Below are 27,130 nucleotides of genomic sequence, written 5' to 3'. Positions count from 1 at the left end.
CAGTATCTAATAAAGTGTTCTTTACGGAGCAATTATGTCTGATTAAACATGCACAAGCAAGCAAGAGAAATACTAGACTGTAACGTCACATGCCCAAAGGTCAGCTAGCCATTTGTTTCTATAATATTGCTGCTCACAGTTTCACAGGCTTGTTTCAGGCATCTGGTAGTGTTGGGATCCGATACTGCTAAGTATAATTTGGATATGCTTCACTTCACTATTTCATCTTTATACTACTTCACACTTCTAGAATGGTACGCTACAGTAGAAAACGTTTTCCTTTTATTCATTAAATTAATTTGCTGAATCCTAATACTAGCTGCTGGTTGAGATTTTAGAATTCACAAATGCTGCTGATTTATAAATGTGGTGCACATGGATGGTAAGACCCAAGGTTTCTCCTGGAACATAACCCAAAGCATCACACTGCCTCCACCAGCTTGCTTTCTTCCCATAATGCATCCTGGTGCCTTGTGATCACCAGGTAAGTGACACACCTGAGCATCCACGCTGATGTCAAAGAAATGTGATTCATCAGACCAGCCCACCTACTTCCATTGCTCCAATGGAAGAAGGTGGGCTGGTCTGATGAATGGGCTGGACTTCTACTCCACATGCTGTAATGATACATAAGTTCTGATGGCCAAGTGGCGGAGGGCTTTCGCTTTGGTGGCCTCAGAATCTCATCTCTGATTTTTGCAGATGATGTGGTTCTGTTGGCTTAATCGGGTGAGGGCCTCCAGCTCGCACTGGAACGGTTCGCAGCCGAGTGTGAAGCAGCGGGAATGAGGATCAGCACCTCCAAATCTGAGGCCATGGTTCTCAGCCGGAAAAGGGTGGAGTGCCCACTCCGGGTCGGGGATGAGTTCCTGCCCCAAGTGGAGGAGTTCAAGTATCTCGGGGTCTTGTTCTCGAGTGATGGGAGAAGGGAGCCGGAGATCGACAGACGGATTGGGGCTGCAGCTGCAGTAATGCGGACGCTGCACCGGTCCGTCGTGGTGAAGAGGGAGCTGAGTGTAAAAGCGAAGCTCTCAATTTACCGGTCGATCTACGTCCCTACCCTCACCTATGGCCACGAGCTGTGGGTAGTGACCGAAAGAACGAGATCGCGGATACAAGCGGCAGAAATGAGCTTCCTCCGAAGGGTGGCTGGCCTCTCCCTTAGAGATAGGGTGAGAAGTTCGGCCATCCGGGAGGGGCTCAGAGTAGAGCAGCTGCTGCTCCACATCGAACATTGCATGTGCCTGTTTTAAAGCCTGGGAAATGGTGTGATGTCCGTCTGAGAAACCTCAGAGGGCCCCTAAAGTCTGACCTTGCAGTGTAAGACCACCACGTGCTGGGGGTCAGAGTTCAACCAGTTCTCCATGGCCTTGCATATGGCACAGATCTTATCCAGCGGTGGGGCGTGGAGGTCGGGCCAGCCAAAGTCGTGGACCTGATGGTGGGTGGAGACGGGAGAAGCAGATTAAATGAACGTTTCTGAAGTGAATTCTTAACATGAAGAATTACAGGAAGTCCTACCTTTGGGTTCAGTCGGGTGATATCGTGGCGCCTTTCAGAAAGATTCAGGAGCTGAAAACAGAAAGGTTTGTTTTTTTTATATCATCACTACACTGCATCACAGTAACAAGCTGTCATCACTATTATTTTATTATGGGCGTGACAGAAAAAAAAACAAACAGACTGCTTATTTGTGGGTTTCTATTTTGTCGCTTCCTGTGGCTATATGCCAAAGTGTATTGTGCAACAATGCTTCAAATGCTTCAAATGTATTTAGCTGAATGCTCCCAGGAGTAAACAATGTCTTGCAAAGGCTTCTGTACTTACGGTATAACTCAGCTGAGTGTATTGCATTTCTCTTCACTCACCAGAAACTTTTCCTGGTGTTTGGACTTGAGCATGGCAGCCACCTCCTTCAGGTTCAGCCGGTATCTCTGCTCTTCCAGCTTCGGAGGGAAGAAGACGGAGATGATCCTCTCGGTGATGTAGGTGAGGTCAAAGTCGTAGTTTCGTTCCATCACTCGCTCCATCACACGGTCCACGCTGAAACTCCTGGAGGAACCGAAAAGAGACAGCAGGGGTCAGTGGGTTGTTTGTGGTAGCTTAGCACAGACCCTGAGACGCACTCTGAAGAAGCTCCTAACTGGATGAATGGAGAGAAACCATCACGTAAGAGAGAAACTGGGTAGTGCTTCACAAGCAGGTCACGCAATAAAAACATTTGTCTAAGGAACAGGTATAAGATGGTGCAAGTTTCAGAGCAAGCAGAGCGTTGTGCCAGTGTAGAGACATTATTTACATTTGTATTTAATGATTTCTGTAGAAACTTCCCCAACGTGGAAAATGAATGAAATGGTGTTACCTTGGCAGGGTGTTTCTCTGTTTGGTGTAGGTTAAAGATTTGGTGGATCCCTGTAGAAAAAACAAATATGCAATAAGACACAGTCAAAGCTCATCTATACCTCATTACCACTTTAACAATGATGTACTTTGGGCCCTTTTTGATAATGATAACAAATGAGCAAGTTACTTATCTATCCACATTGGATATGGACTACCCTCAAGTCCCTGAAGTTTGCCTTTCAGGCCTCCTTTGAAAACTTGTTCATCTCTTCTCTCACAGTAAACTGGACACTCTCTAGTCAATCTTGTACACAGTAAGTTAAGTAAATTATAATAAATTAAGATGTCAAATCATGTCATCGCATTGACCTGTGCATTGTTTTAATGTTCCACTGGAGATATAATTTACACTGAGATAAAACGGCAGAGAGCAAAGGTATGGCATTAAAGTTGTGGAACCACGATCCTCCTTCAAGATTTCAGCCTAAAGGCAGGGCGATCGTGGCTCAAGAGTTGGGAGTTCGCCTTGTAATCTGAAGGTTGCCGGTTCGAGCCCCGGCTTGGACAGTCTCGGTCGTTGTGTCCTTGGGCAAGACACTTCACCCGTTGCCTACTGGTGGTGGTCAGAGGGCCCGGTGGCGCCAGTGTCTGGCAGCCTCGCCTCTGTCAGTGCGCCCCAGGGTGGCTGTGGCTACAATGTAGCTGCCATCACCAGTGTGTGAATGTGTGTGTGAATGGGTGGATGACTGGATATGTAAAGTGCTTTGGGGTCCTTAGGGACTAGTAAAGCGCTATATAAATACAGGCCATTTAAAGCGAACAGCTCCAGAACATAGACTGTACATGAAAGACGGTCACAACCACAGTGATTTCAGCCATTGGTTAGTGAGAGGTTTTGTTGCTGTGAACCTTTTGTTCTATTGTTGACCAATAATGTTACAAAATAAACATAACATAATAAACATAATGTTTTATACATTACATATAATATGTTGCCACGGGTTTCTCTAGAACCAGACTTCTTCTTGAGACCAAAGCCCCTTGATCGCTCTTTAGGTTTAAGGCACTTACCATGTTTTATTTACAGTCTATGGGATGAATTTAAAAAAATCTAATCTGCAGATTATTATTAACCCTTTCTTGTTCTGAGGCACTTTGATCCTTTGTTTGCACATTTACAAAGCTAAAATATGTCACGATGAAGAAGTAGGTTAAATCTGCCCAACACACTAGTTCTTTAAGGGATAAATCACTTTGAGCTCAATTACATACTTCATGGCCTTTAGTAAAGTATCTGCCATCGCTCTCTCTTCGATTTGTTTAGTATGTGATAAATCAAAATGAGTGAAGCCACAAACTTTTTATTCCTTGACAGGTTTGGACATTGCCCAGACAGACAGCTTGATACTGGCGGCGTGTAGGAAAAAGGGGGAAGATACAGAGCGAAAAAGCATGAGGGTTATGAGGAGGACGAGGAGAGAGCATGGAGGTCAAAGTATGCTCACCAGGTGTTGGATGTGTCGAGAAGGAGCCGTCCCTCTACGCTGCTGGATGTGAGGAAGGAGCGGTGATAGGATGAAGGTGAAGTGAACGAAAGCGAGAAGAAGAGGGGCAAAGGGAGGAGGTTGAAAGGAGGTGAGAGTGGGGAGAAAGGGGAGAGAAGAGGAGGCAATACAGAGGAAGGAAAGGAGAGTTAATTAAACAAACAGACTCCCTAATAGGTAAACATTACTACTTCCTACATCAACTCTTTTTTTTTTTTCCTCTTGTGGACTGAAATCCCACAGAGCTCGAGGAATGAGCACTAACTGGGCTGAGGGCTCGGCTTCCCAAAAGGAATTCAGCAAGAGGAAACCATACAGTGGTTTTGGGGAGCCATGCCTCCTAACTATGGACAGACAGGGTGGGAAAAGTTTCTTTTGAGGAAAAGAAATGAGGAAATGGAGGGGACTTACCAGATCATTGGAGGGAGCTGGGGTGCATGCAAAGGTCACCTAGAACACACAAATGCAGACACATCTGAATACATGAATGACACACATGCCCACACACACACACACACACACGCACACACACACAAAGAGGATAAAAAAGCAACAAAACCAAACATCCTTTTCGCTTGAGGACAGAGTGATGAGGTCGGACGTGGGAAGCAATTGCTTCCTAAAACAAGATGATAGGGAGGAAAATCCACAAATAAAACTGAGAAGCCGTTAAGTAGAAGCTGGAAGGTTTACGATGATACAGTCCACTCATACACAGCATCTGTATTTAATATGAAGATTAAGCTGCGACATGATTAGTCCCATGACTGCAAGGCTATGTTCATCAAGCTCTACACTTACATTTCCATTTTGGTTTTTGCAAATTACAAACAAAGACATAATGAAGGTTTGTGAAAAGTATTAAAATTGTACTCGAGAAGATGTAACGTGCATCACACTCAAGATCCACACAATTAAAATCCTATTTAACATTCTCACAGTCAGTTATATACTGATCAAACACAACATTATGGCCGCTGACGGACGACATGACTAACACTGATTATCTCTTCATCATGGCACCTGTTAGTGGGTGGGATATAACAGGGAGCAAGTAAGCACTTTGTCCTCAATGTTGATGTCTTAGAAGCAGGAAAAACAGACAAATGTAAGGATCTGAGCAGTGGTCACTGACTGCAGTGTTTAGTGTCTATCACAAGTGGTCCAACGAAGGAACATTGGTAAACCAATAACAGGGTGATGGGTGGCCAAGGCTCACTGATGCATATGGGGAGTGAAGGTTGGTGCACGTGGTCCAATTTGAGCTACTGTAGCTCAAATTGCTGAAAGAAATAACAAATAAAATGCTGGTTCTGATAAAAAGGCATCAGATTATACAGTGTATCACAGTTTGTTGCGTATGTGGCTGCATAGCTGTAGACTAGTCCATGCTACAACCTGTCCACCACTAAAGGACCATCAATGGGCATGTGGGCATTCGAACTAATGCAAAGGAAGAAGGTTGCCTGTGTGATGATCTGGTCTGCCACAAAGCAGAAATAGCTTGAGGAGCACACCAATGAGTCTGAGGTGTTGAGTCCATGCCTCGATTGGTTTAGGGCTGTTTTGGCAGCATAAAGGGGACAAACACAACATTAGGCCATGTTATGTTTGATTGGTATATGGTGTCTTCTTGCCAAGATCTCACTCAACAAGGCCTTTAGAAAAAGAAAAAAAAAACAAAAGGAAAAAGGTTGTACATGGTTTTGGGATCGTTTTGCTGACTCACAGACTGGGCAGCAGGTATATATCCAAAGGTTTGGCACAACTTCACCTACTTCCAAGGGACACGGAGAAAGATAAAGAGCTGGTGGAAAGAAGAGTTTGTGTTAAAAATAAAACAGTAGACTCCAGAAAAAAATCAAATAAACCAATCACCCATTAACGCATAAATAGGCTGAACAATCAGCATTCAAGGGGATGATGCTTGCTGGCTGGTTAAACCAAAGGGTCTGGACTGACTCATTACAGATTTAAAGATGTTTAAAGAATCCTCACGAAACGGCAACTTATGAAAAAAGGTAAAACATTAGGGTTCGGGTTGTTAGAGCTTCACATGATTGCCCAACAACAACTGTGATATAACCTACATAGCCTACAAGGTAATTTTGAATTTGGGTCTTGCATAAATTACCAATACACTTAAAATCATCTAAAGACCCTATAAGTGGCAAGATTATTTATGTAAAAAGCTTTATTAATAAAATATATATATATTGTGTCCTCTCAAAGGCTACGTTCACACTGCAGGTCTTAATGCTCAATTCCGATTTTTTGATCAAATCTGATTTTTTTGTCTGCTCGTTCACACTACAAATAAAATGCGACAGCAAACACGCTCTAGTGTGAACACTCAAAGCGGCCCGCATGCGCAAAAGAAGTTTAGACCCAGAGCAAACAATATTGTTTGACTGATGGCCCTTAATATAAAGACTTCGGACTTTACGTTTCCCAGTTTTTGCTTTAAGTTATTTTGTTATTTACATAATAATGTAAATTACCTAATAATTATCCTTATTGCTGTTTTAGAGGAGCGGTGCTTCAAAGGATAGTTGCAGATTCCTGTCAGAATCTGCAGATTATACAGTATAAATAAAATGTTCACGTTTCTCCAACATTATCTTCCCAACAGTTTCACTGACATCTACGCTGGACGCCCAGGAAGCATTCGCGATGTCTTATCGGGCGCTTCTCCAGAGCTGATAATTGCCGTCTGTCTTGTGTCAGTGACTTAAAAGACGGATTTAATGCGACATGACCGTTCAAACAGCAGTCGCTTTCTAAAACATCGGATATGTATCGGATTCAGTACCACATACGAAAGTGACCCAGATCGGATTTGAAAATATCGGATTTGTGCCGTTCACACTGTCATACCATGATCGGATATGGGTCGCATAGGGTCAAAAAAAATCGGATTTGATGCGCTTTCGCCTGCAGTGTGAACGTAGCCATAAAAGGAAATAAACAATACAGAAGTTCTATTTAAAGGAATGATTGCAAGACATTTTAATGAAAAACACTGTAGCTCATCTTTATTCTTTATAGGTATTAAAGCTGTTAAGCCCAGTCAAAGAGATATCAGTTTTATCAGGAACAAGAGAGAGCTATTGTGGATATTCCATTTAAAGAGTTTATTTCCAACAGGTATGAATGAGGATCTATTTATTAATAAGTTTACTCATTTTTGTTTTTATGTCTCTAAACATGTTTTTGACATTGATTTTATATATTTATAGTTTGTTAATTGTGAGGTGAGTTGGACTGGATGGACTGGTTCTTATATAGCACTTTTCTACTCTTCTGAGCACTCAAAGCGCTTTACACAACTTGTGCATTCACCCATTCACACAAGCACTTTTTCTTTGTGCTTTCTAACTAGCATTCACACTCCGATGGATGCATCGGAGAGCAATTTGTATCTTGCCCAAGGATATTTGGCATACAGACTAGGTGAAGCCAGGAATCGAACCACCAACCTTCCGATCAGTAGATGACCTGCTAAGGTGATCAAATTCTTGCTTTTCACTAGTAACATTTTTTACGACTGGATGTTAACTAGTGAGCAAGCAGCTTAGTACATTATTTAATGGCTATAACTAAACAAACAAACAAACAAACAGAAAAGCTAGACTGAAAAACTAAAGCATGCTAAAGAGGTACGAGCGAGAGCCTGCTGACAGACTACATCACATTTTGGTATAGGGATAAATCTACCAACAGAGCCTTCCTGCTATTATAAGAACATCTCCCTCCAAGGTCCCTGTGTGAGTCCACTTTATTATCAAGGATCATCCAGCATAGTAAAAAAGAAATTTAAACCGGGTCAAGTTGAACTACAAATACCACCAAGTGTGGTTCAATTTCTTACTCTTAAACCCCCCAAATTACTATCCAAAATATACAGAATGCTTTCTAAAACAGATGAATCAATATCACTTCCTATTGCAAAATGGGAAGCGGATTTATCAGTTAACTTAGACCTAAACTTCTGGTCTCAGATTTGCTTAAAAACCTTTCATCTAATTAGAAATCCCAGTCTTCAATTAATTCAATACAAAATATTACATAGAGTGCACTATACAGGTCATCGGATGTTCAAGATGGGCTTTTCGTCTACCAACAACTGCTCACACTGCCAAACCAATTCACCGGACAATTATATCCACGCTCTTTGGTTCTGTCCACCAGTTCAGAAGTTTTGGCGCGAGATATGTGAAGACTTATCGAAGTGTCTGAAATGTAACATTCCAACTTCCCCCTTAGTGTGTTTGTTGGGCAGCTTAGATAATGTCACTTCAGAAAAGAATATCGCCCATATGGTTTTCACTGCCCTATGCATAGCCAAGAAAACAGTCCTCATGAACTGGAAAAATAAAAATAATCTTAATTCTAACCAATATAGAAATTATCTATTAGATTACATTAGTCTTGATACAGCCTCTGCCACCACATCAGATCAATTGCTCTGGGCTCCTTTGATCAGCTCCATCACCTAGTGGGGGTGGGGGGTCATAGTTTGGTCCCGCCTTCACTGTTGTGATTGGTGTGGGGGTAGGGACAGGCTTAGGGCGTCGGGGGGTTCCCCGGAGGCATCTTCCTTGGGGGGCTCAACCCGGGGTAGCGGTCATGTCCGGTTAGGGGCTCTGTTGGCTCTCAGGTGACTGTTTCCTCGCGGCTGCGTGCAGCGGGGCTAGGGGAGGGTCTGTGCTGATGGACGTGGGTGTCATGGTCCTGGGTCGGTGACCCAGCGCTTTTAGTTTATCATTTTCTAGATGATTGTTTAAGTTCTGTGTTATTTTCGATCTGCCTCTGAGTCTGCGTCTGTATCTGTCTGTCTATGGTGTCTCCCCATCTGTTTGTGAATCTGTCTGTTTAGTTCAATGTCTTGTCTGGTTCCATGTATCTGAGTTTCCTGTTTTATTGTGAAGGTCCGTGTCGTATGTGAGTGTGATCAGTTTACGTTTCCCCTGTCCCGTCAGCCCAGATTCCTCCCAGCTGTGTTGCCCTCCTGTCTCTCATCCCCTGATTACTGGTGTGTGTATTTAAGCCCTGTGTGTTCTCCTGCCTGTTGCCGGTTCGTCTGTGTAACTCTGTGTCAGTCTGTTACCCTGTGTTCCACGGTGTCCTGTTCCTCGTCTGCGTCTCTCTGCTATTCATCATCCGTTGTCATATGCTCCCAGGTCTGTTATTTTAGTTCTCCCAGTTTAGGTGTCTTTAGTTGTTTGTTATGCCCCACTGTTTGTTTGCCACTACACCTCTGTAAATAAAACCACCGGTATCTCATCCACTGCCTGCATCTTGGGTCCTCCTTCTAAATCCACACGGCTCGCCTCGGCAGCCGTGACAGTGGGTTACTGACCTGGTAGCCTGGCTGCCCCTGGGTGGGTCCGGGATGGGCGTGAGGTTCTGGGGGCGCTCCGTCTCTGGGCTGGGACCCGGACCGGGCCTCGGGGGCTTGGGTCCTGGTTGGTGTGTTGCCGGGGTTGTGGGCGGGTGGGTGCATGGGGGCCCAGCCCTGGAGCAGGGTGCCGCCGGTGCGTCGAGCCATCTGGGGGGCTCTTCAACTGGTGGGGGAGATTGTCACATCTTGCAGGAGCTTTCCTCTCCTCAGGAGCTCCCTCTGCAGGAGGGGGAGATACAGGAGAGGTGGAGGAAGATCTCAGCCTGGGTGTTTATTGTCTTATGTAGTCTGGAAGATGAGTGGATGGTGGGGTGGGTGCAGTTTTCTCTGTGGTGGGGTTGGGTGGACTGTCCCGGGCTCTGTGGGGCCGGGCGGCGCTGCTGCACTGGGCCCGGTCTGGATGGGCCTGGGCCCCCTTTCCCTGGCGGGTCGCGGAGTATGGGGGTGCCTACTGGGGTCAGCGGGGGAGCTGGCCCCAGGGAGGGGTCACTTGCCCCTCCCTTCCTTCCCTCCCCATCTCCAGCTGCCTCCCTCTTCCCGCTCCACCACAACCACCCACACATGCAGGGCCTTGGAGTAGGGGTATGTCACCAGGGTGCAGAGGAGGCTACCCCCCCCCCGTCCCCTTCTGGCTGCCTCTGCCTCAATTTTATCCCACAACTTAGACATTCACATTACTCACACTCTCATTACACATACATATAGGATCTTGGGGGTGGGCACGATACACGGAGTCCAAAGTACCATCAGGGTGTACACCCCACCCCTGGCATCGTTGCCCACCTCTCAATTTTAAATACACGTAGACATTGAGGGCTAGCAGGAGGGACCATGCGCTTACCTGCTGCTCTCTGGCAGGTAGCTCCATGCCCTCCTGGGTTTTAAATGCACCTTAGAACACACATGCATCAACATTACAATGAGCGGGTGGAGGGAGGTTTGGAGTCTTCTCTCACCCCCGTTCTCTGCGACCTGCTGGAGCAGGGGGGCTAGGACTAGGAGGAGGAGTTGGCCGTCCGATTGCGGTCTGGAGTGTGGAGCCTTCCTGCTGCTGCGGAGTCGGGGCGGTCTGCCTCCCCCCACCGCAGGGAAAAGGGAAACACCACCTGGGTCTGGGTGCAATTCCCCCCTCCAGGGGCGGGGGCACCTAGACCCGGTTTGTAGAGTACGCTTGGGGAGTGTGATCGTGTGTACAGCGTCTCTTTATGTCTGTCTCCACGTTGGTTGAGTGTGGAGTAAGTGCATATGAGAGCATGAGGGTGGGAATGGATGTTTGTATCTGTGTGTGCCTGTATGTCTGTGTCTATATGTCAGGTTGGGTGTCAGGCGCCACCTCTCTGGGGACATCTCAGGCCCTCCAAGGTTTGGAGGCCTATCTCCCCCTACCACCACTTCCCCTGCCAGTGGCGGACCCCCTCAGACATCGGTGCGTTGGTGGTTCTTTGTGTCCGGGGATGGGCGTCCAGGTACACACCGGCTCACTCCTTGGCGGCCGCTTATCGGGGCCTGGAGCCTGGGGCTCGCTCGGGCCACTTCGGAGGTGATGTGCCCCCGGCCTCTCGGCCTGGGGCTCGGTCACTCAGGCGCAGCTGGCTGCCGGCGGAGCTCACGGGCGCGTCACTGCAACTCCCCCTGGCTTCTGCTCCGCGGCTGCTGAGTGAGCCCTCATCTGGGACTCTCCTCAGCTCTTTCCGGGACAGTGGCGCAGCTGCCCCTCTGTTGGTCTTCCTTGGTCTCTTGTGTTCTGGGGGCCTCTGGATGTCTGGAGTTTTGATCTCCTCCACACCTGCTTCACGCCCTGGAGGACGGGGCTGTGGCCCCCCCACACCCTCTAGCAGATTATTACATGAAGGAACCTTTTAAAAAACAAAAAACAAGCGCGTCCATGCTCACAGGTGTACACACGGGTGATCACACCCACAAACTACACCCTTTTTGGCTCCTACCTCAAAGCACACTGTGTTCTGTTGATCTTATGTGCTGCACAATAATGTTTAACATTTAGTATTTACTGTCATATTCCCTATATCATTGTGATGTTGTTTATTCTATTACTCTTGTTCTCTTCTGCTTGCTTTCTTTTTTCTTTCTCAGCAGGTGATCCAGGTGATTGATATATGCATTTTTTTTTCTCTGCCCGTTCTGTTGGTTTTTGTTTTTTGCCCTTCTCCCCCGTCCCTCTTCTCAGCTGTTTCTCTTTCCCTCTTTCTTTCTCCCCTTCTTTCCCCCAGTCAAGTCTGTCCCGTATTCAGTAAGTGAAAATAAAATAAACAATAAAAGGTGAATCAAATGGACCATTACGGCAAGGCTGGGATGGTCAGTTTGGTAAAGTAAATCCATTGGGCATCTTTCTTTGCCTTTAGACAACAATTCTGATGGCAAAAGAGCCAAACGGGACAGGCCAAAAAAAAAAAAAAAAAAAAAAAAAGGATCATCCAGCACATAATCTCTTCTCCTTATTACCACCAGGCAGGCTGGAACAGCAACGGTTGTTATTGCCGAGCCATCATGCTCCTCAGCCGACGTTGTGGTCAATTACTTATGAGAAATAAAACTGAAACTCAGCTGTGCCTCAGAAAGGTTTCATTATGATGAGAAGGTGTCTCTGACCATCGTGATGAGGCAAAACTGTTTTGCAATCTTAGAGAAGAAATAATGTCAACAGGACTTTGGATCCTTAATCAACAACAAACCAACTCGGTATTCTTGTGAAAGAACATGTAACTGCCCAAAAGTCCCACATTTTAATCAGGTGTTTAAATGTATTAACCACGACTGGGAGAACTGCCCGTCCTATTTTAAGATCACTGATATCACGCAGGATGCAAAGACAAAACCAATGCACATGATAAACACAGCACAAGATCGAGATGTCTTTGAGTTCCGAGTAATTACAAGAACAACTCGTTTTTGAGAGTGTGTTTACAAAATGTGAAGCATGTGCAAACGCGAAGCCAGATATCCTGGCTACACAGCTGGAGGAGCACTGAGACAGAAACGCACACACACTTGGAATGACACATCCGATTCCCATGTCTGTTATGGGCCTACAGGTCAATGAACTGTGACCAAAGGAAGCAGGGGCTGAACAGCAGCCCTAATGAAGGGGGCTGAGGGCCACAGTCAAGCTTACGTAACGTACGACAACACGTGTGCACGCACACACATACGCAAAAGGCAATGTTCCACCGAAAGAGCCCTTTTTGGACTGTTTATTTGGACACAGGAAAAGGGCAAGGGCTTGTGTATATCTCATTGTGCACAAAGGGGAAGTTACACAGGCCCTGAACCCAGGGGGCGTGTCACCACAGTGACTATGTGCTGTGGAGTTTGTGTTAGGCGTTCTTTCTTTAGAATAAAGTGCAGTCTCTTAGTGTTGCCTGTGTGTGACACAGACATCAGCAGGAAGGCAGAGGAGCAGACAATGAGCTAAATTGAGGGACAACGTTGTTTGATAAGTTGCAGGAAACTGGTTCAGGTTTAACATCGGCTATCAAATGACTAACTGGACAATGTTCCTGTATGACTCACTCTAAGAATTAATGTTTCTTTTCCATGTCCACAGGGGACTGAATCTCAGATCTTTTCCTGTGTACTTTTTTAAAGCTGAGTCTGAACCCACTGCATCAAAAGGCAGAGTTTGGGCTGGGCCAGGATCTAATTTCTCTTAATTCCCTCTGGCTGGTGAAGGTCAGTTTCATTTTAAAAGAGTCTTTTTTCCCGTTTTTTTCTCCCCCAACTAGAGCAAGTGAAGCAGCACATTTTCTACTGTGTGGTCCATTCTGCTATTCTTAAATAACACAAAACAGTCTTCTTACAGCCCCAGTCAAATATATCTTTGGCTCTCACATGGAAGAGAAATGATTCTTTTCACATGTTATCAAATTCTCTTTTCGGGACATATTCTAAAGCGTTTAAGATAGACACTGCCTGCATTAATTTCTACATCCCTTCCTTTGGGTGTGGGTTTGAACTCAGAGTCAACGTTCAGGGCTCAAAATTTAGGCTACTATGAAAAAAAAAAAACAAGCGCCATATCTGAAAATCTTAAAAATCTAGTTCATACGTCGGCCATTTTTTTTAGATACAGGGCTGAACAAGAAGATCTGAGATCTGTCCTCTCACACAACTCTTCCATAAATTTCTTCCTGTTGATGGATATGGATGTTAGTATTTGTTTTTAGATGAATGGATGTAAACAGTAAAAATAATCTGTTAATATATTCTATCCATTCCTCCTCTTTTGCTTCTCGTGGGGGAGCTGGAACCTATCTCAGCAGCCAGGTACACCTTGGACAGTATATTACAGGGCTAACACAACCATTCACACCTATGGGCAATTTCGAATCACCAGTTAACCTAACCCCACTAACTGCATGTCTTTGGCCTGTGGGAGGAAGCCAGAGCACCTGAGAGAACCCCTACAGACACAGAGAGAAGATCCAAACTCCACACAGACAGATTCTGGTTGAATGGTGATTCAAACCCAGGACCTGTGAGGCAACAGTGCCAATCACTGCACCACCGTGCCCTATTACAAATTACTTTATTTTTTTGAATAAGTGCAGGGCTTGCAAAATCGCTAGCCCGACGTCCCAGGGCTAGTGATATTTCCAGTCGGGCTACCAAAATCTATCTCAGCCCTGCCCGTCGGGCTATCATAGGAAGTAAAAATATATGACAATGCCTTTGCTTTCTTTCAAATGTAGCTGAGTAATTAGCTGAGTCCTCATCAAAGAACAGTGCTCTTTAATGAATGCAGCACATAACTTTACATCGTAGAGGTAACAGGGAGACATATCGAGTTATCAGATAGCCGTCTTAACTATATTCTAACTCTACAATTTCCCGACTGCACTTTCCTCTTATTTCACGACACCACCCTCTAGTGGTGCAATATGGTATAGTCAGACAGGACACAACATCACTCACTAGCTTACTCTTCAAACGTGGCACGTGAAATCTCCCGCAGCAAGCTTAAACGTGCTAGAGGTTGACTGCGCAGAGAATTTTAAAAAAAAATCTCTGGCATGTGTAAAGACAGATGGATTTACGCAGGTATTTTAGTTCTGCTGAGCCAAAAAAGACAGGTCAGGATGAAGAAGGGACAGGCAAAGAAAGGCCTACCACAAAGCGGAAAAGTTATGATAAATCAGATTACGAGGCAAAAAGAAAGCACAGTTTTTTGGATTCATGGACAAAAGAATTTCTGTGGCTGGAATATGACAAGGTAAATAACATGATGTTCTGCCGGGTGTGTCGTGAGTTTCCCTCTATTGCTGAGTCGACAAGCGCCTTTGTTACTGGGACCAGTAATTTTAGGAAAGACCCCATCAGAACTCATGAGAAATCTCTGCATCACAAGAAATGCATTGGTGCTCAGTCTGCAGCATCTGTCCCAGAACAAACACCAATTGCAAAAACCATACTAAAAATAAACCAAGCACAACAAGAAGTCCTGAAAAAGCTGTTTAGAACTGCGTACTATGTGGCAAAGAGTGAACTACCACTGGCAAAATTTAGCAGTCTTTGCAAACTTCAGAAAGCAAATGGCCTAGATCTTGGTTCCACTTACCTCAATGACCATGCTTGCAGAGAGTTTATTGGAGCAATAGCACAAACTTCAAGAGACCAGATTGAAAAGGAAATTCAAGAAAGCAGGTTCTTATCCATTCTTGCAGATGGCAGTACAGACACTGGTATAATAGAACAGGAGTTGGTTCACGTCAGGTATGTGAGGGATAATGGTGACATAGCCACATACATGATCAAATGTCAGCCAGTCAAGAGTGCAAATGCTGCAGGTATTTTAGAGGCTATTGATGAAGCAGTGAACACCATGGGTATCAGAGAGGACACATGGAAAAAGAAAGTAGTGTGTGCAAATTTTGATGGTGCTGCAGTGATGATGGGTGAGAAAACAGGAGTAGCTGGGAGACTGAAACAGAGGATACCCCACATCATAACAATCCACTGTGTGGCACACAAACTAGAGCTAGCCGTGCTGGATAGCGTGAAAGGCTGTGAGTACCTGGTGAAATTTGAAGATACACTGAAAACCATCTTTAAGATGTACTACTATTCCCCAAAGAAGCGAAGAGAGCTGACAGAAATAAGTGAACTGCTAAATGAGAGGCTGGAACATTTCAGTGGGCTGAAGAGCACACGGTGGCTTCCAAGCCGGCTGAGATGTCTAAAGGCTGTGGAAAAAAATTACACTCCCACTGTTGTTCATATGGAGAACATGGCAGAAGGAAGTGATGTCAAAGCCGAGGATGCAGCCAAGGCTAAGGGGGTGGTGCAGGAGATGAAGACTGAGAAATTTGTTCGCTTCCTGCATTTCATGTTGGACTACAGTACCATCTTATCCAAGTGCTCTACTGATTTTCAGCATGATAACCTAAACATCACACGAACAAATCAGTTAGTTGAGAGCACAACATCACGCTTACTCAGCCTAAAAACAAAACCAGGAGAATATCAGAAAACCTTGGACACAAAGTTCACAGCGAACCAGGATGGTAGCATTTGCTACTGTGGAACTCAGCTAACAAAAAGTCAGCGACCTGCTAGAAGAGGTGAGGGAACAGACAAAGACACCTTTGGTGCAGAGATCCAGAAGATTATTGACAACACAGTCAAGTACATGGACAACAGATTTAAAAATCTCCATGAAAAGCCTCTCTCTTGTTTCAAGGTTTTTGACCCTTCCACTCTTCCCTACCCCAGAGAAGAACTAGCAAATTATGGGGATGAAGAGGTGGATTATCTTGTCACACATTTTGCCTGTTTGCTAGATGCAGAAGAGAAAGAGAAAATTCCACAAGAATGGATGGATCTAAAAGTGTGGCTTGCAGAACGCCGGGGTCGCAAAGTAGATTGCTTGTACAGAGATCTCCTCTCTGAGAATCCAGAACATCTCTCTCATATCTTGTTGCTGCTGAAATTAATGCTGACACTTAGTCCATCGACAGCCATCTGTGAGAGAGGATTTTCTTGCATGAACCGAGTGAAGACAACACATCGTACCTCTCTACACCCTGAAACACTGAATGACTGCATGCAACTCTCCATTAATGGGGAAACAGTTGAATCTTTTTGCCCTGACAAGTCGATTCGTTTCTGGATGTTTTCTGGAAAAGGTTCAAGACACCTGGATCATAAAACCCCGACAAGAACAAAGAGCAGTGAAATGGAGGGCAATGCACAGGAAGAGATAGCTGATGAAGGAGATGCTATGCCCTCAACGTCGAGTGGCATTTTCTCATCCGAGACTTCAGTGGAAATTTCAGATTCAGGATCTGACACAGACTAATTCATGTTCTACACAGTTCTAACAAGTTCACAGAAAATTCTGTTTAATTAGAACCAGATATTTGAGTTGATTGTAATGTTTACACAGTTGTTGTAATTTGTGTTTTAACAATTTTTTGATTGATGTTTTGTTTCCTTTACAATATTATACAATAAAAATAATCTTTTTTTATTCGGGCTACTCAAATTTATTTCGGGCTACCAAAAACTAAAGAGTGCCTGCCCGAAGGGCTACCAGGGATTTTAAAATTTTGCGAGCCCTGAAGTGACTCACATTCTTTATGTGATGAGTCATCTTAAGCATGAGGCCTGACCAAACTGTACTGTCCACACATTTGCTCAGTTTTTTGTACATTTCAGACACTGTCCATAATTCAGTCTCATACTGCAGAAGTTGACAGTCGGTAGGAGGGAACAAGATGGCATTACTGTTACCATAGCAAGTGTCCGTAAGCTGTTTAGGTCTGACGCTGGAAATTTGGGGGAATTCTGCAAAAATTATGATCTATAACATGAAAGACCATGAAAGGATCTTTAATATGGTCAAGCCAGTATTATACAGTACAAATGTTGTGCATCTATTCACGTTATGTAATAAAATGCAGTACAGTAGTTCCATCTCTTCTCATTAGATCATCATTCAAATATCAAATTATACTTTAATCGCTTGAACGTGACGTCCAACGAGTGATGCCACAGGTTTAAAGAAAGATATAAAATTGGTGCTGTTACTGGAACAAAAAAATGAATAAAAATAAAATAAATTTAGTAGTTCAACAAGAAAATCAAAGCCTTATGGGATCATCCAATGCTTCCAGTTTGCAGTCCTGGAAGTGATCCACACTGTTTCAGATTTCCATTTGTTATGACTACAGTTGCTCGATTTTCAACCCGCACCCTTTAGTGCTTTTGTTTCTCAAAGCAGGCTGTACCTCGTTTTGGCGCTTGCGCACTGGTTATCGACTTTTCAAAACCATTTTCTCAGTTTTTAGCCCTCTGCATCCCTCTCTCCCACAGTGCCCAGTGAAGGGGCCTGCTGAGGGTGGCCGCTAAGCCAGAACAAACACACCACACCGCACCAGATTCCATCTCCCCAGGCCAACACTTACGCACAAACTTCCTGCTAACAGACCTCCACCCATCACTTCGTTTCTCTTTTCATCCTTCTTGCATCGCTTTTCTCCTACCTTGTTACCTTCTTATCTGCTCATTTATCTCCTCTTCCTTCTTTTCCTTTCTCAGCTTGCTCCCTTTATTTTCCACGCTTATTCACTTCCCTCTTTACGGTTTTGTTTTTCTTCTGCTTCCCTTTTCTTTTGGTCCATATCTGTTTTCCTCTCCAGCTTTTTAACTTCTTCCTTTCTCTTTCCTCTGTTTTTCTCAGTTCTACTCGATCAACTTTCTCCTAATCGCAGACTTTCTTCCCTTGGATATCCTCTCACAATCCTGGTGTTTCCTTCCTTTTCTTCTCTAATCTGTTTCTGACAAAACCATTCCTGTTTGTCTTCCTCTCACATCTCCAACTTCTGTGCCTCCCCCTACTTTTATTGGAATCTTTTTATTCCCTGCACCCTGCTTCTGAACTTCTGACTTTCTTACATCTTTACAGTCCTTGTCTTTGTGTGTTTGAAGCAAAGGAAAGTCATAACGAGTGACAAATGTTATTAAAATGACAAAAATCAATATGCCTACTCTGTCTTACTAATATACTTGCTCTCTGTACTCCATCATGTACACACACTCAGTGAAACGCTGCCTGTCGTTTTGCCTCTGCTGCCTCTTTTCAAATGTGTCCTGCTGACAATGTCCAGAAACCTCTGACCTCCATAACCCTCTCCACCATCTCCTTCTGCTAGCTCTCCATCTTCTTCTTGCCTGTAGTGGCCCTGGCTCCTAAACCTCCCAACTTGCCCTTTGATCCATCAAAACCAGAAAAAACATAGTAAATGAATAAAGCACAGGTCTCTCCTCTCAATGCATTGCTTAAGAGCTGTGGGCTGTGACAGGAGTAACTACAGAGTGAGCTATTAGCCTTGGTATGTCATTACTGTAAGAAACAGCGTCAGACACAGTCTGTGCGTGAATAGCTACGAGCTAAAGTACTTTTTTGCCGCTTGTAATATTTCCTTGCATATAAATAACCAGCAGTGCCTTTAAGAAGCACACACAAGCAACAAGGCCATACAGCAGCACTCACTGCTCATTCTGATACATCAAATGAAGCAACGTAAGTTTTACTTTAAATATTTTTCATCTGATTGACATTTAGCTGAGTACTTGGTGACTGTTTTTCTCTAACCAATCCAAACCCAGAACACCGGGGTTTTAGTATTCTCCCAGCAAATGATGCTATCAGTCTGAGGCATTGATAAGTATTGATTTCTAAGGCTAGCTGGGAACATTTGGGCTTTCTTTCCTTGGGGTATCCTCATGAGTGCTTCTGTGACTACACGTAGCCCTTCCAGCTCACAGCAGATCTGACAGGAGGAGCACTGTTGCTGCCAGCTGCAGGGGGAGTTGGAGTATGTCCCACTACAAAATAAGATGGGGAGGCAGCTCAGTTACATTAATGACCACTACAACAACACCCTTGCCATCAAGCCTAATGGCAGCAAAGAAGATCTTAAAATACCATGGTGTTCCCTCAGGTAGTGTTGAACGGGAAAACATCAAATCAATGGATTAATGCAAGTGAGATCAGTGTGCAGATGAGGAAACTGTGGACAAAGTTCCCCAAGCATATAAACCCACAGTGACACTAAACCATGACTCAAGGGAAGCAGTGGAGACCTCAAATGATCGCAGATGTTAAGGTGTGGGAGCCATACCAATTACATTCTTTGTCTGTAGGGTTTTTGCAACAGACACCCAACAATAGATGTGTCTGTTGTCCTTATGACAAACCAACAAAAACTACGTCTATGAGCAAAGCAAACTGTACCAACCAATCCGGACCCCAATCAAGCCACGTCCAGCTACATATGAACGCTGTTCACATGCACCATTTCCTTTGATGTTAAGCCTTAGGCCTAACAGGCTCCTCATTCCTTCAGCTCCCTTAGGAGAGCCAATCAGAGGACACTGATGAAAGCAGCAAAGATTCAGCTGTCAAACAAAATGCTGGCTGTGACCTTGTGTGCTTTAGTGATCACCATCATCACCTACATCAGTGAGCGAGCCTGAGAAGAATGCAGGGGGCCTTATAAAGTGATGTATTACACTCATATGATCGCAGAGGGGAAACTTTTTCAAGCTGTAAGAGAAATGCTGATGAAACATTGAAGCACTTACAGAAACGAGGAAGCAGGATGGATACAGCAGCAAGCTTGAACTGTCTGTGCTCATTTGCTCAATCTGACATTTTGTAATAATAATTTATTTAGATTTTTTTTAAACAAAGGCTCCCTTTAATGCACTTAAGGGGGTAATTACACAATCCTTCACTGATATACAAATACGGATATATAAAGTTCACCAAATTAAAGCACATCATTGCACACCAGTTGTTTTTACTATAGCTCAACAAAAAGGTCAGTTTTTCAGGGCTTATTCTGTTATTGTGCGCAAATAGAAATAATTTACGCTTTCTAAAGAAACTTATATGTTTAAAGATGCTATGTTGAAAATCCCTTGCTCTGTTAAAGGAGCGCTTAGTAGTGGTAGAATAGTTATGTTAAGCTATATAGTTTATGTTTTGCATATTTCCACAACCATATCCTTAATCACATACTGTGTATGCTACTGTTGTATATAGTGTATTATCTTACTTATTTTTTATTTGTTTGTATTTTATTTGTATTTTCCTTCTGCTATCTGTACCTGAGCTGGGGGGTAATAACTTTGTCCTCATCTGTAACTAATGTAAAACTGACACATAAGACTGGGTTTTGTTTTAAGACCGTTTTGGCAGTCAGAAACACAGATGGTCACTCTTTAGCACAAACCTGCCTGACTTATGCTATGGCACTTTTGATAGTTACCTGGCTTAGCTGTATAACTGCCCTTTAAATGCAACCCACATGTCCAATGCCTCTTAATCATCACAAGATGGTCTTCATGAGAAAACCAGAAACCCGACCTAACTCATGAGGGCTTCAAGACCATAGCTAAGCAAAAACAACACCTATAGGTGAAAGACTTACATCCAGCAGATTTAGGAGTGCAATATTGTGCTCGTCTTTATACGAGGCCATCTAACAAAGCATTTGTGTTTTCCTTCCCCCCTCCTCACTCTTTGTCTCTTGTTCCCACACTTTATTTTGACCCCAAAAGGAAAGAAAGAGGTCTCTGTCTATCACGGTTACATTTTCGGTCCAAGCAGCTGAGAGGGCGGCTGAAGATCTCATAGGTCACATGGGTCCCTGTGGTGGAGCTTTTATGACCAAGTGGGATGCAAATCCCTGTTATGGATTTTGAGGTTCTGACTACACAGACTAAAGTTAAGCAGATGGAAAACACAAACAGGAATGCTGCTTGTACAGAGGGTTGCTAGGTACATGCTCAAGGTTAAAGCGCACACACACACACACGCGTGTGCACACACACGCTGTGCACACACACGCTGTGCACACACACGCTGTGCACACACACAGCATTCTCATCCACCCATCTTTAACTTCCACCCAACCCAAACAAGCGCGGAGAGCTTGAAGCTGGATAAAAATAAACATGGGTAAATAAACAACACAGGAAGGCCGGGGTCATGATGTGATTGGGAGAGATCAACAATGGAAAAACCTCTTGTGAGCCAACCGATGTGGGGCATCATTACAGATCTTCATTCCACGTCTACGCTCTGCGGCTGGGCGCCGTCTCTCATTCATCTTGTCGATAAGCAGGCACTTGCACAATTCCCAAAAGCACAGTGTCTCCTCCTCTTTCTATATTTGCAGTCTTCGCATTGTTTACCATATGCACAAAAATGCATTTGCATTCTTCAGATGGGCAATGTCAACCACCGTTTTAGGACCCATCTCCTCCTGCACTACACCACAATTCACAAAATAGACGCCACTGTGGTCACAGTCTTCCATCTCTTCCTTTGACTTTTGTTTTTTTTAGGTTTTTTTCAGTTATTTCTTTGAGGTCTGGGGAGGTGAACTGACTGGGTACAACAGCCAAAAGAGGCAAGACAGGAAAACCCAATTAAACACAGGCACACATATGACAGACCCTGCCGGAAAGTATTCAACTTGCTATAAAGATGGTTTGTCTCTAAGAACGATTTACTCTTTTATACCAAATGTACAAAAGTCCATTTTTCTTTCCTAATTTAGTTTTAAGTGTTGATATTATTCAGACATGTTAAAATATAATGTGGACAAATGTTTCTTTTTGCACAAACAGTAGTAGAAACATGAAAAACGCATGCAGCCATTATACAACTAACCTTTTGTCAGCCAAGTGAGTTGTCCTATAGCAGCCACCGTAGCTAGGATTATGCACTTTGATTGGGAGGGGTAAGAAAACAGAACTCACCTGATTCAATCTGCAATCTAATGACATCTAACAGTGAAAATTTTATTGTAACTTTCAAATTAACAGGTGTGCAGATACAGGCAGTCGACGCCAACAGTGTGCTCAGCCTCATCTGTGCTCAGGGCTGGACTGGGATGGCTCCTTTAACCATGAGCAACTGCTAGTAGCTAAAATGTAGTTTTTAAATTGTCACATACTATAGATGTTTTTTACGCAAACATGAAATTGCCGATATTTTTTGTGCCAGCCCAGCCCTGCCTGTGCTAATTCATGGACCCATTTCTTTATAAGTGAAAAAATACACACACACACACACACACACACACACACACACACACACACACACACACACACACACACACACACACACTTTGGGATTTTTAAATAATTAGAAACATTGTGTATTAGACAGGCATATTTAAACAGATTTCAGATTTTATAATCAAAACAGATGTGAGCTGATGATGGTGGTAGAAATTAAAAAATATATATATTTTTTTTCATCTTCCTATTAATTGTTGTACGAAAATGATTGAAATGGTTGAAAAATGGCAAAGGCTGTAAACTGTGAAGTCGAAAATTCACAGTCATGGTCTATCTTATGTACAGTTAATAATTATTCTCTATAATAGTCTTGGGTCTTGCCCTCACTATAAGAAGGCTCCTTGAATGATGTATGAAATACCAGATACAAATGAAGTGAAGTGAAATATGCAAAAGTTCTGAGAACAAACCCATCGGCCAATTAGAACAGCTTATGTCCTAGCTAAGACACACACGCACACACATGTACGCATACACACACACACAGAGTGGACTGGCTTAGTCCCAACTTGGCTAAGTAAGCTGTCATGCTTATGGTTTTAACTCTCATCAACAATGCTCACTCGCTCCTTCTCTCGCTTAGTCTGTACTGGACACAGACACACACACACACACACACACACACACACACACACACACACACACACACACACACACACGAACTGAAAACATGCCAACTTATCTCAGCAATTACCAGAGCTGTCTGTGATAAAGTTCGTTGAGTCAGAAGAGACGGTCATGGTCCCAGTAATGTTAAAATGATGCAGTTGGATCCTGTTATCCTGAATGACTCATGCTGACTACACGAGTATTTAGTGAAATACTGGAACTGCAGGGGGGGAACCAGAGGCCCGGGCTAGACGCCACAAGAATGACTTGCTGCTGATGTCACTGAGGCCCCCCAAAAACAACCTACTGAAACAATTAAAAGGTTTCTTACAGTAAACTGCTGCGATGGATATTTCTTATTTAAGCCTCCCTGTTACAGGAGACTGCTTAAAAGCATGCTGCAGCTGGCATGCTCTAATAGCAACGAGTGACATATTCCTATAGTGATGGGAAGTCTGTAGAGTAACAGGGATGTCGGGGTCAGCTGCATGTTGGGAAAACAGGGAATCTGGTCGACTTTTTGTTTCTGACATTGCTCTAAAATTCCATCCACTCATCGCTTCTGTTAGCCTGCAACTGCTTGATGTTTTTGAGAGTGTCACGTTAGTTAATGCAAAGTTAAAAAAGGAAAGAAAGTGGCAACACAGTCTTTTGAATCCTTCAGGAAATTTGTCACAGTAGAGGAAGTGCGCAGGAGACACTTCAAAGGGTTCTTTTCCTGAAAGTACTTCTATGTTTTGAATTTCCTTATTAGAAAAAAAGAGCCCCGAGGAGCACAACAGCAACCACAACTGTCTTGATGAAAGGCTCAGAGAAACATCAGGCGGGTTATGTTGCTCTTCTCCCCCATCCCTGCGTCCTCCCCCACTTCCACTCTATCTGTACTTGATTGTACAGCCTCTTCTTGTAAAGAGAACAGCAGGCAATGCAAACGGCACACAGCTTAGCCTCATGTAAAATATATTTTGACATGTTCAGTGGATGAGAGCTGTGACAAGGACGAGAGACAATAAGCAATCCCAATATGTGGGGGGCGGGGCCAGAGAGTGTAATTACTGTGATATGCAGCCCCACTTTACCAGCATAAGCATACACCATCTGCAGGACGACTTACCCCTAAAACAATGAAATTCCATTCTGAAATGTTTTCCTTTACTCACTGAACTGCAGTCGCAGACAGTCAGTGGTGGAATAATACTTAAAACAGGGAAAGTGAATAACGCTTATCTTGTTCTGCTGAGAAATCTTGCTTCATGTGGATGAAGCAGTACAACAATACACGCATGAAACTGTGAAATGTGCAATTTAATTTATATTTAATTTGGAATATTAGGCTGGCAACATGTCCAGAGTGTACCCTGCCTCTTTTCCCATGACAGCAGGGATAAGCTCCAGCACCCCCATAACCATTAACTGGATAAGCTGAAGAAAAAGTATTTATGGATGGATAGATGAATGGATGGTTGGCAACACCAGTTAGGAAAAAATGTTATCAGATTTGACCTCTTATGACCTTATACGAAGGGTTTAAACAAAGTTAAAACTTTTAGATTGCCTTTGATTTCAGATGTCAATTCAAAGCACTGCTTACAGTAAGAAACCATCAGCAATCTACAGGAGCTCTTTTCAGTCAGCTCTGTTTTGTCTGATACAGCACATCTGGCAGTCAGCCACACATCCATTGATCCTGCCTGACTGATCACTGGTGGGCGTGACTCGGTTTGGGAACCAAGTAGTTAGCCACCAGCCCGTAGTTTGACCAGCGGAAATGCCTCTTCTTGCCTAATTAGACCAGACGGGCCGGTCAAATCGTCACGGGCTGCATTTCACTAATTTTAATCCTTCCTACTCCCACTGTTCCTCTCTCGCCCCCCTCTCTCTTCTCTCCCCGCCATCTCCTTCCCCACCACCCCCTACAAATTCTCTTCGGACTAAATTTTCCACTTGGGATCAAAGATAAGGGAGACTATTCTCTGAGAGAGAACATGGTGAAGTAAAACTGTTTATGGCCTTCTGCTCGTCTCTGTGAGAGTCTGTTCTTTTTAATAGAGACAGAGACGAGGCAGCTGGAGGCTGCTGACCTCATGGGCAAAGAGCAGGGAGCAGAATAACTGAAATTAAAAACATGCAGAGTACAATCACTACCAGTCAATCTTTATGAGATGTAGGTTTATGATTTCTTTTTTTCCCACCGTCACAGAGCTGAATTCTACTCTGACAACATACTGAATGGTGTGGTAAACAGGATGCCTTACAGATGACAGACCTCCAGAAGTGCTTAGGCGTGTGTGTATGCAGGAATATCACACACATACAAACACAGACACACACAAACGGGAGGAGAGGAGAGCTGGGCGATTCAAAGACAATGTAATTGTTAACAAAATCAACGTGAATGGCATGCAAAGTAACTGCTCTAACACAGGTAACTACACCTGTTTACCACAAACCAGGTGACACGCATTAGCTTGTTCATTTTTATTCAGTTTGCTGTGTCACTGTCTTTACTTCAAATATCTGAATTCACATTAGGAAAGACCAATGCCAATCCTTCATCCCTCCTCAAGTCTCTGCGTTATACATAAGGTTAGATAACAGCTAATATGTACAGAGAAGCCAGTCCTCCACACCCTCCCTTATCCGACCTCTCCCTTCCTGGGCAGCAGCGATGGATATCACAGTTTAACTCCCAGTCAACAACCACACATCAAACAGTTATAGTAAGGCTGTTTAAGAACATCCCGATCTTTGTTTTTTTGTAATAAATCTTAAAAATATAAAATATCTGTGGAATAATCAACTTTTTTCCTAATAAATTGGAAAACACTGGAACATTTCTCACCATTTAAAATATGTACTGCTAAATGAGGAGCATAAGTAGCCAAACTGCTGATTTGTACAAATTGACACAAACATTGTAATTATTTTATTCTCCCAAGTCTTTATTTACATTTTTCCCAAAATAATTGTCGCTCGTGTCCAGAGCAAAGGGTTAGGGTTTAAGTTCAGGGCTAGAACTGTGGTTAAAAAAATCACATGACAAGATAAACAAGAACACTGACACAGCCTTTTATGGCTATACAAACACATAGCGCTCTAGCTAGCACCTAGCCTAGCTTAAAAACAGATTAAATCTCTGATTATGTCTAAAGGTGAAGTTAACTGTATCTCTTAATTAACCAGTGAACACATTGTACTGTATTTTGTTTGTCTAAAGTCATTAAAAAGTAAAGTTATATTTCAAGTTGTGGTTTTACATCTAAACACAATCATGCTAGCTGTGCTGCTATAATGCTATGTTGCATTACTTTTAAGTTAAAATAAGAAACCAGCTGCGTTACTGAAAACTCATCTAATCCTTGAAGTTTCTCTTTCACAACAACGCATACAGACAGACAGTTCCTACAATGGAAGAAAACAAATACTATTTTCAGTCAGCCACAACATCAAAACCATCTTCCTATATTCTGTAGGTTCTCAGCTCTGACTGTGAAAGCATAGACACAGATAAGGCCTGTTCCTTCACCTCTGACAGTTTGGAGGGGTAGTTCCACTGGTATAGGAGACTACTGTAGTCAGTGATGTGGTGCAGCAATATTTTAGGTGGATAGTATGTAACAAAGGTTGTTTCCCAGCAGAGCATTCCATTGTAAAGACATTTTTATTGTTCTTTGTTTCACCTGTCGGTGGTTTTAATGTTGTGGCTTACTGGTCTATGTCCACTCTAGAGTCATAACCAACCTATAACTCTGTGCGACCAACACCACAAGCTGTCCTTAAAAAGCTGATTTTACTTTTTTATTGCGTGTGCTGTTTCAAAGCCATCCTTTCATCTCTGAACTCATCCCCAAGGCTCTCCGCAGATAAAAGACAAGAGGACAGAGGGATGCTAGAGGAATGATGCTCGTCTTTGCCACATGCCTTCACCCCTTAGCTTTATCTCAGTCAGCTGCTGCCTGCCAAGGTTCCCTGCCTCAGCCTTCTGCGCCTTTCACATTCTCCCCCTCAGCATCACTCTGTCCATTCATTATGCCATACTTCCATCAATGACTCTTTCACAGAGCCAGCAGTGTGGTGTTCGAAGGAAGGCTCGCAGCTTACATTGAGGAATGCA

General features: G+C 43.6%; 1 protein-coding gene across 9 annotated transcripts in view; it reads right to left on the bottom strand.

The window, feature by feature from the left end:
* The window catches only part of tns2a (tensin 2a), a 69,101-nt gene that overhangs the window by 19,193 nt on the left and 22,778 nt on the right, over nt 1–27,130 (bottom strand). For 4 of the 9 annotated variants that reach the window (XM_085393208.1, XM_085393211.1, XM_085393213.1 and 1 more), the window contains exons 4-9: nt 4,299–4,337; nt 3,849–3,890; nt 2,363–2,412; nt 1,869–2,052; nt 1,522–1,572; nt 1,313–1,435 (exon numbers count right to left, since the gene is read on the bottom strand). In XM_085393208.1, the coding sequence (XP_085249334.1) occupies nt 1,313–1,435; nt 1,522–1,572; nt 1,869–2,052; nt 2,363–2,412; nt 3,849–3,890; nt 4,299–4,337 (489 nt within the window). Of the gene's footprint in view, nt 1–1,312; nt 1,436–1,521; nt 1,573–1,868; nt 2,053–2,362; nt 2,413–3,848; nt 3,891–4,298; nt 4,338–5,616; nt 5,695–27,130 lie in introns of all 9 variants that reach the window. The other 5 variants (XM_085393214.1, XM_085393215.1, XM_085393210.1 and 2 more) reach the window with 5 other exon arrangements.

The sequence above is a fragment of the Rhamphochromis longiceps genome, linkage group LG20 (assembly GCF_057381845.1).
Source record: "Rhamphochromis longiceps isolate RC_006_pf linkage group LG20, R_longiceps_female_GT1.1, whole genome shotgun sequence".
Classification (NCBI taxonomy): domain Eukaryota; kingdom Metazoa; phylum Chordata; class Actinopteri; order Cichliformes; family Cichlidae; genus Rhamphochromis; species Rhamphochromis longiceps.
The sequence above is the reverse complement of the archived record's forward strand: the minus strand, read 5'-3'. Positions and strand labels throughout refer to the sequence as shown.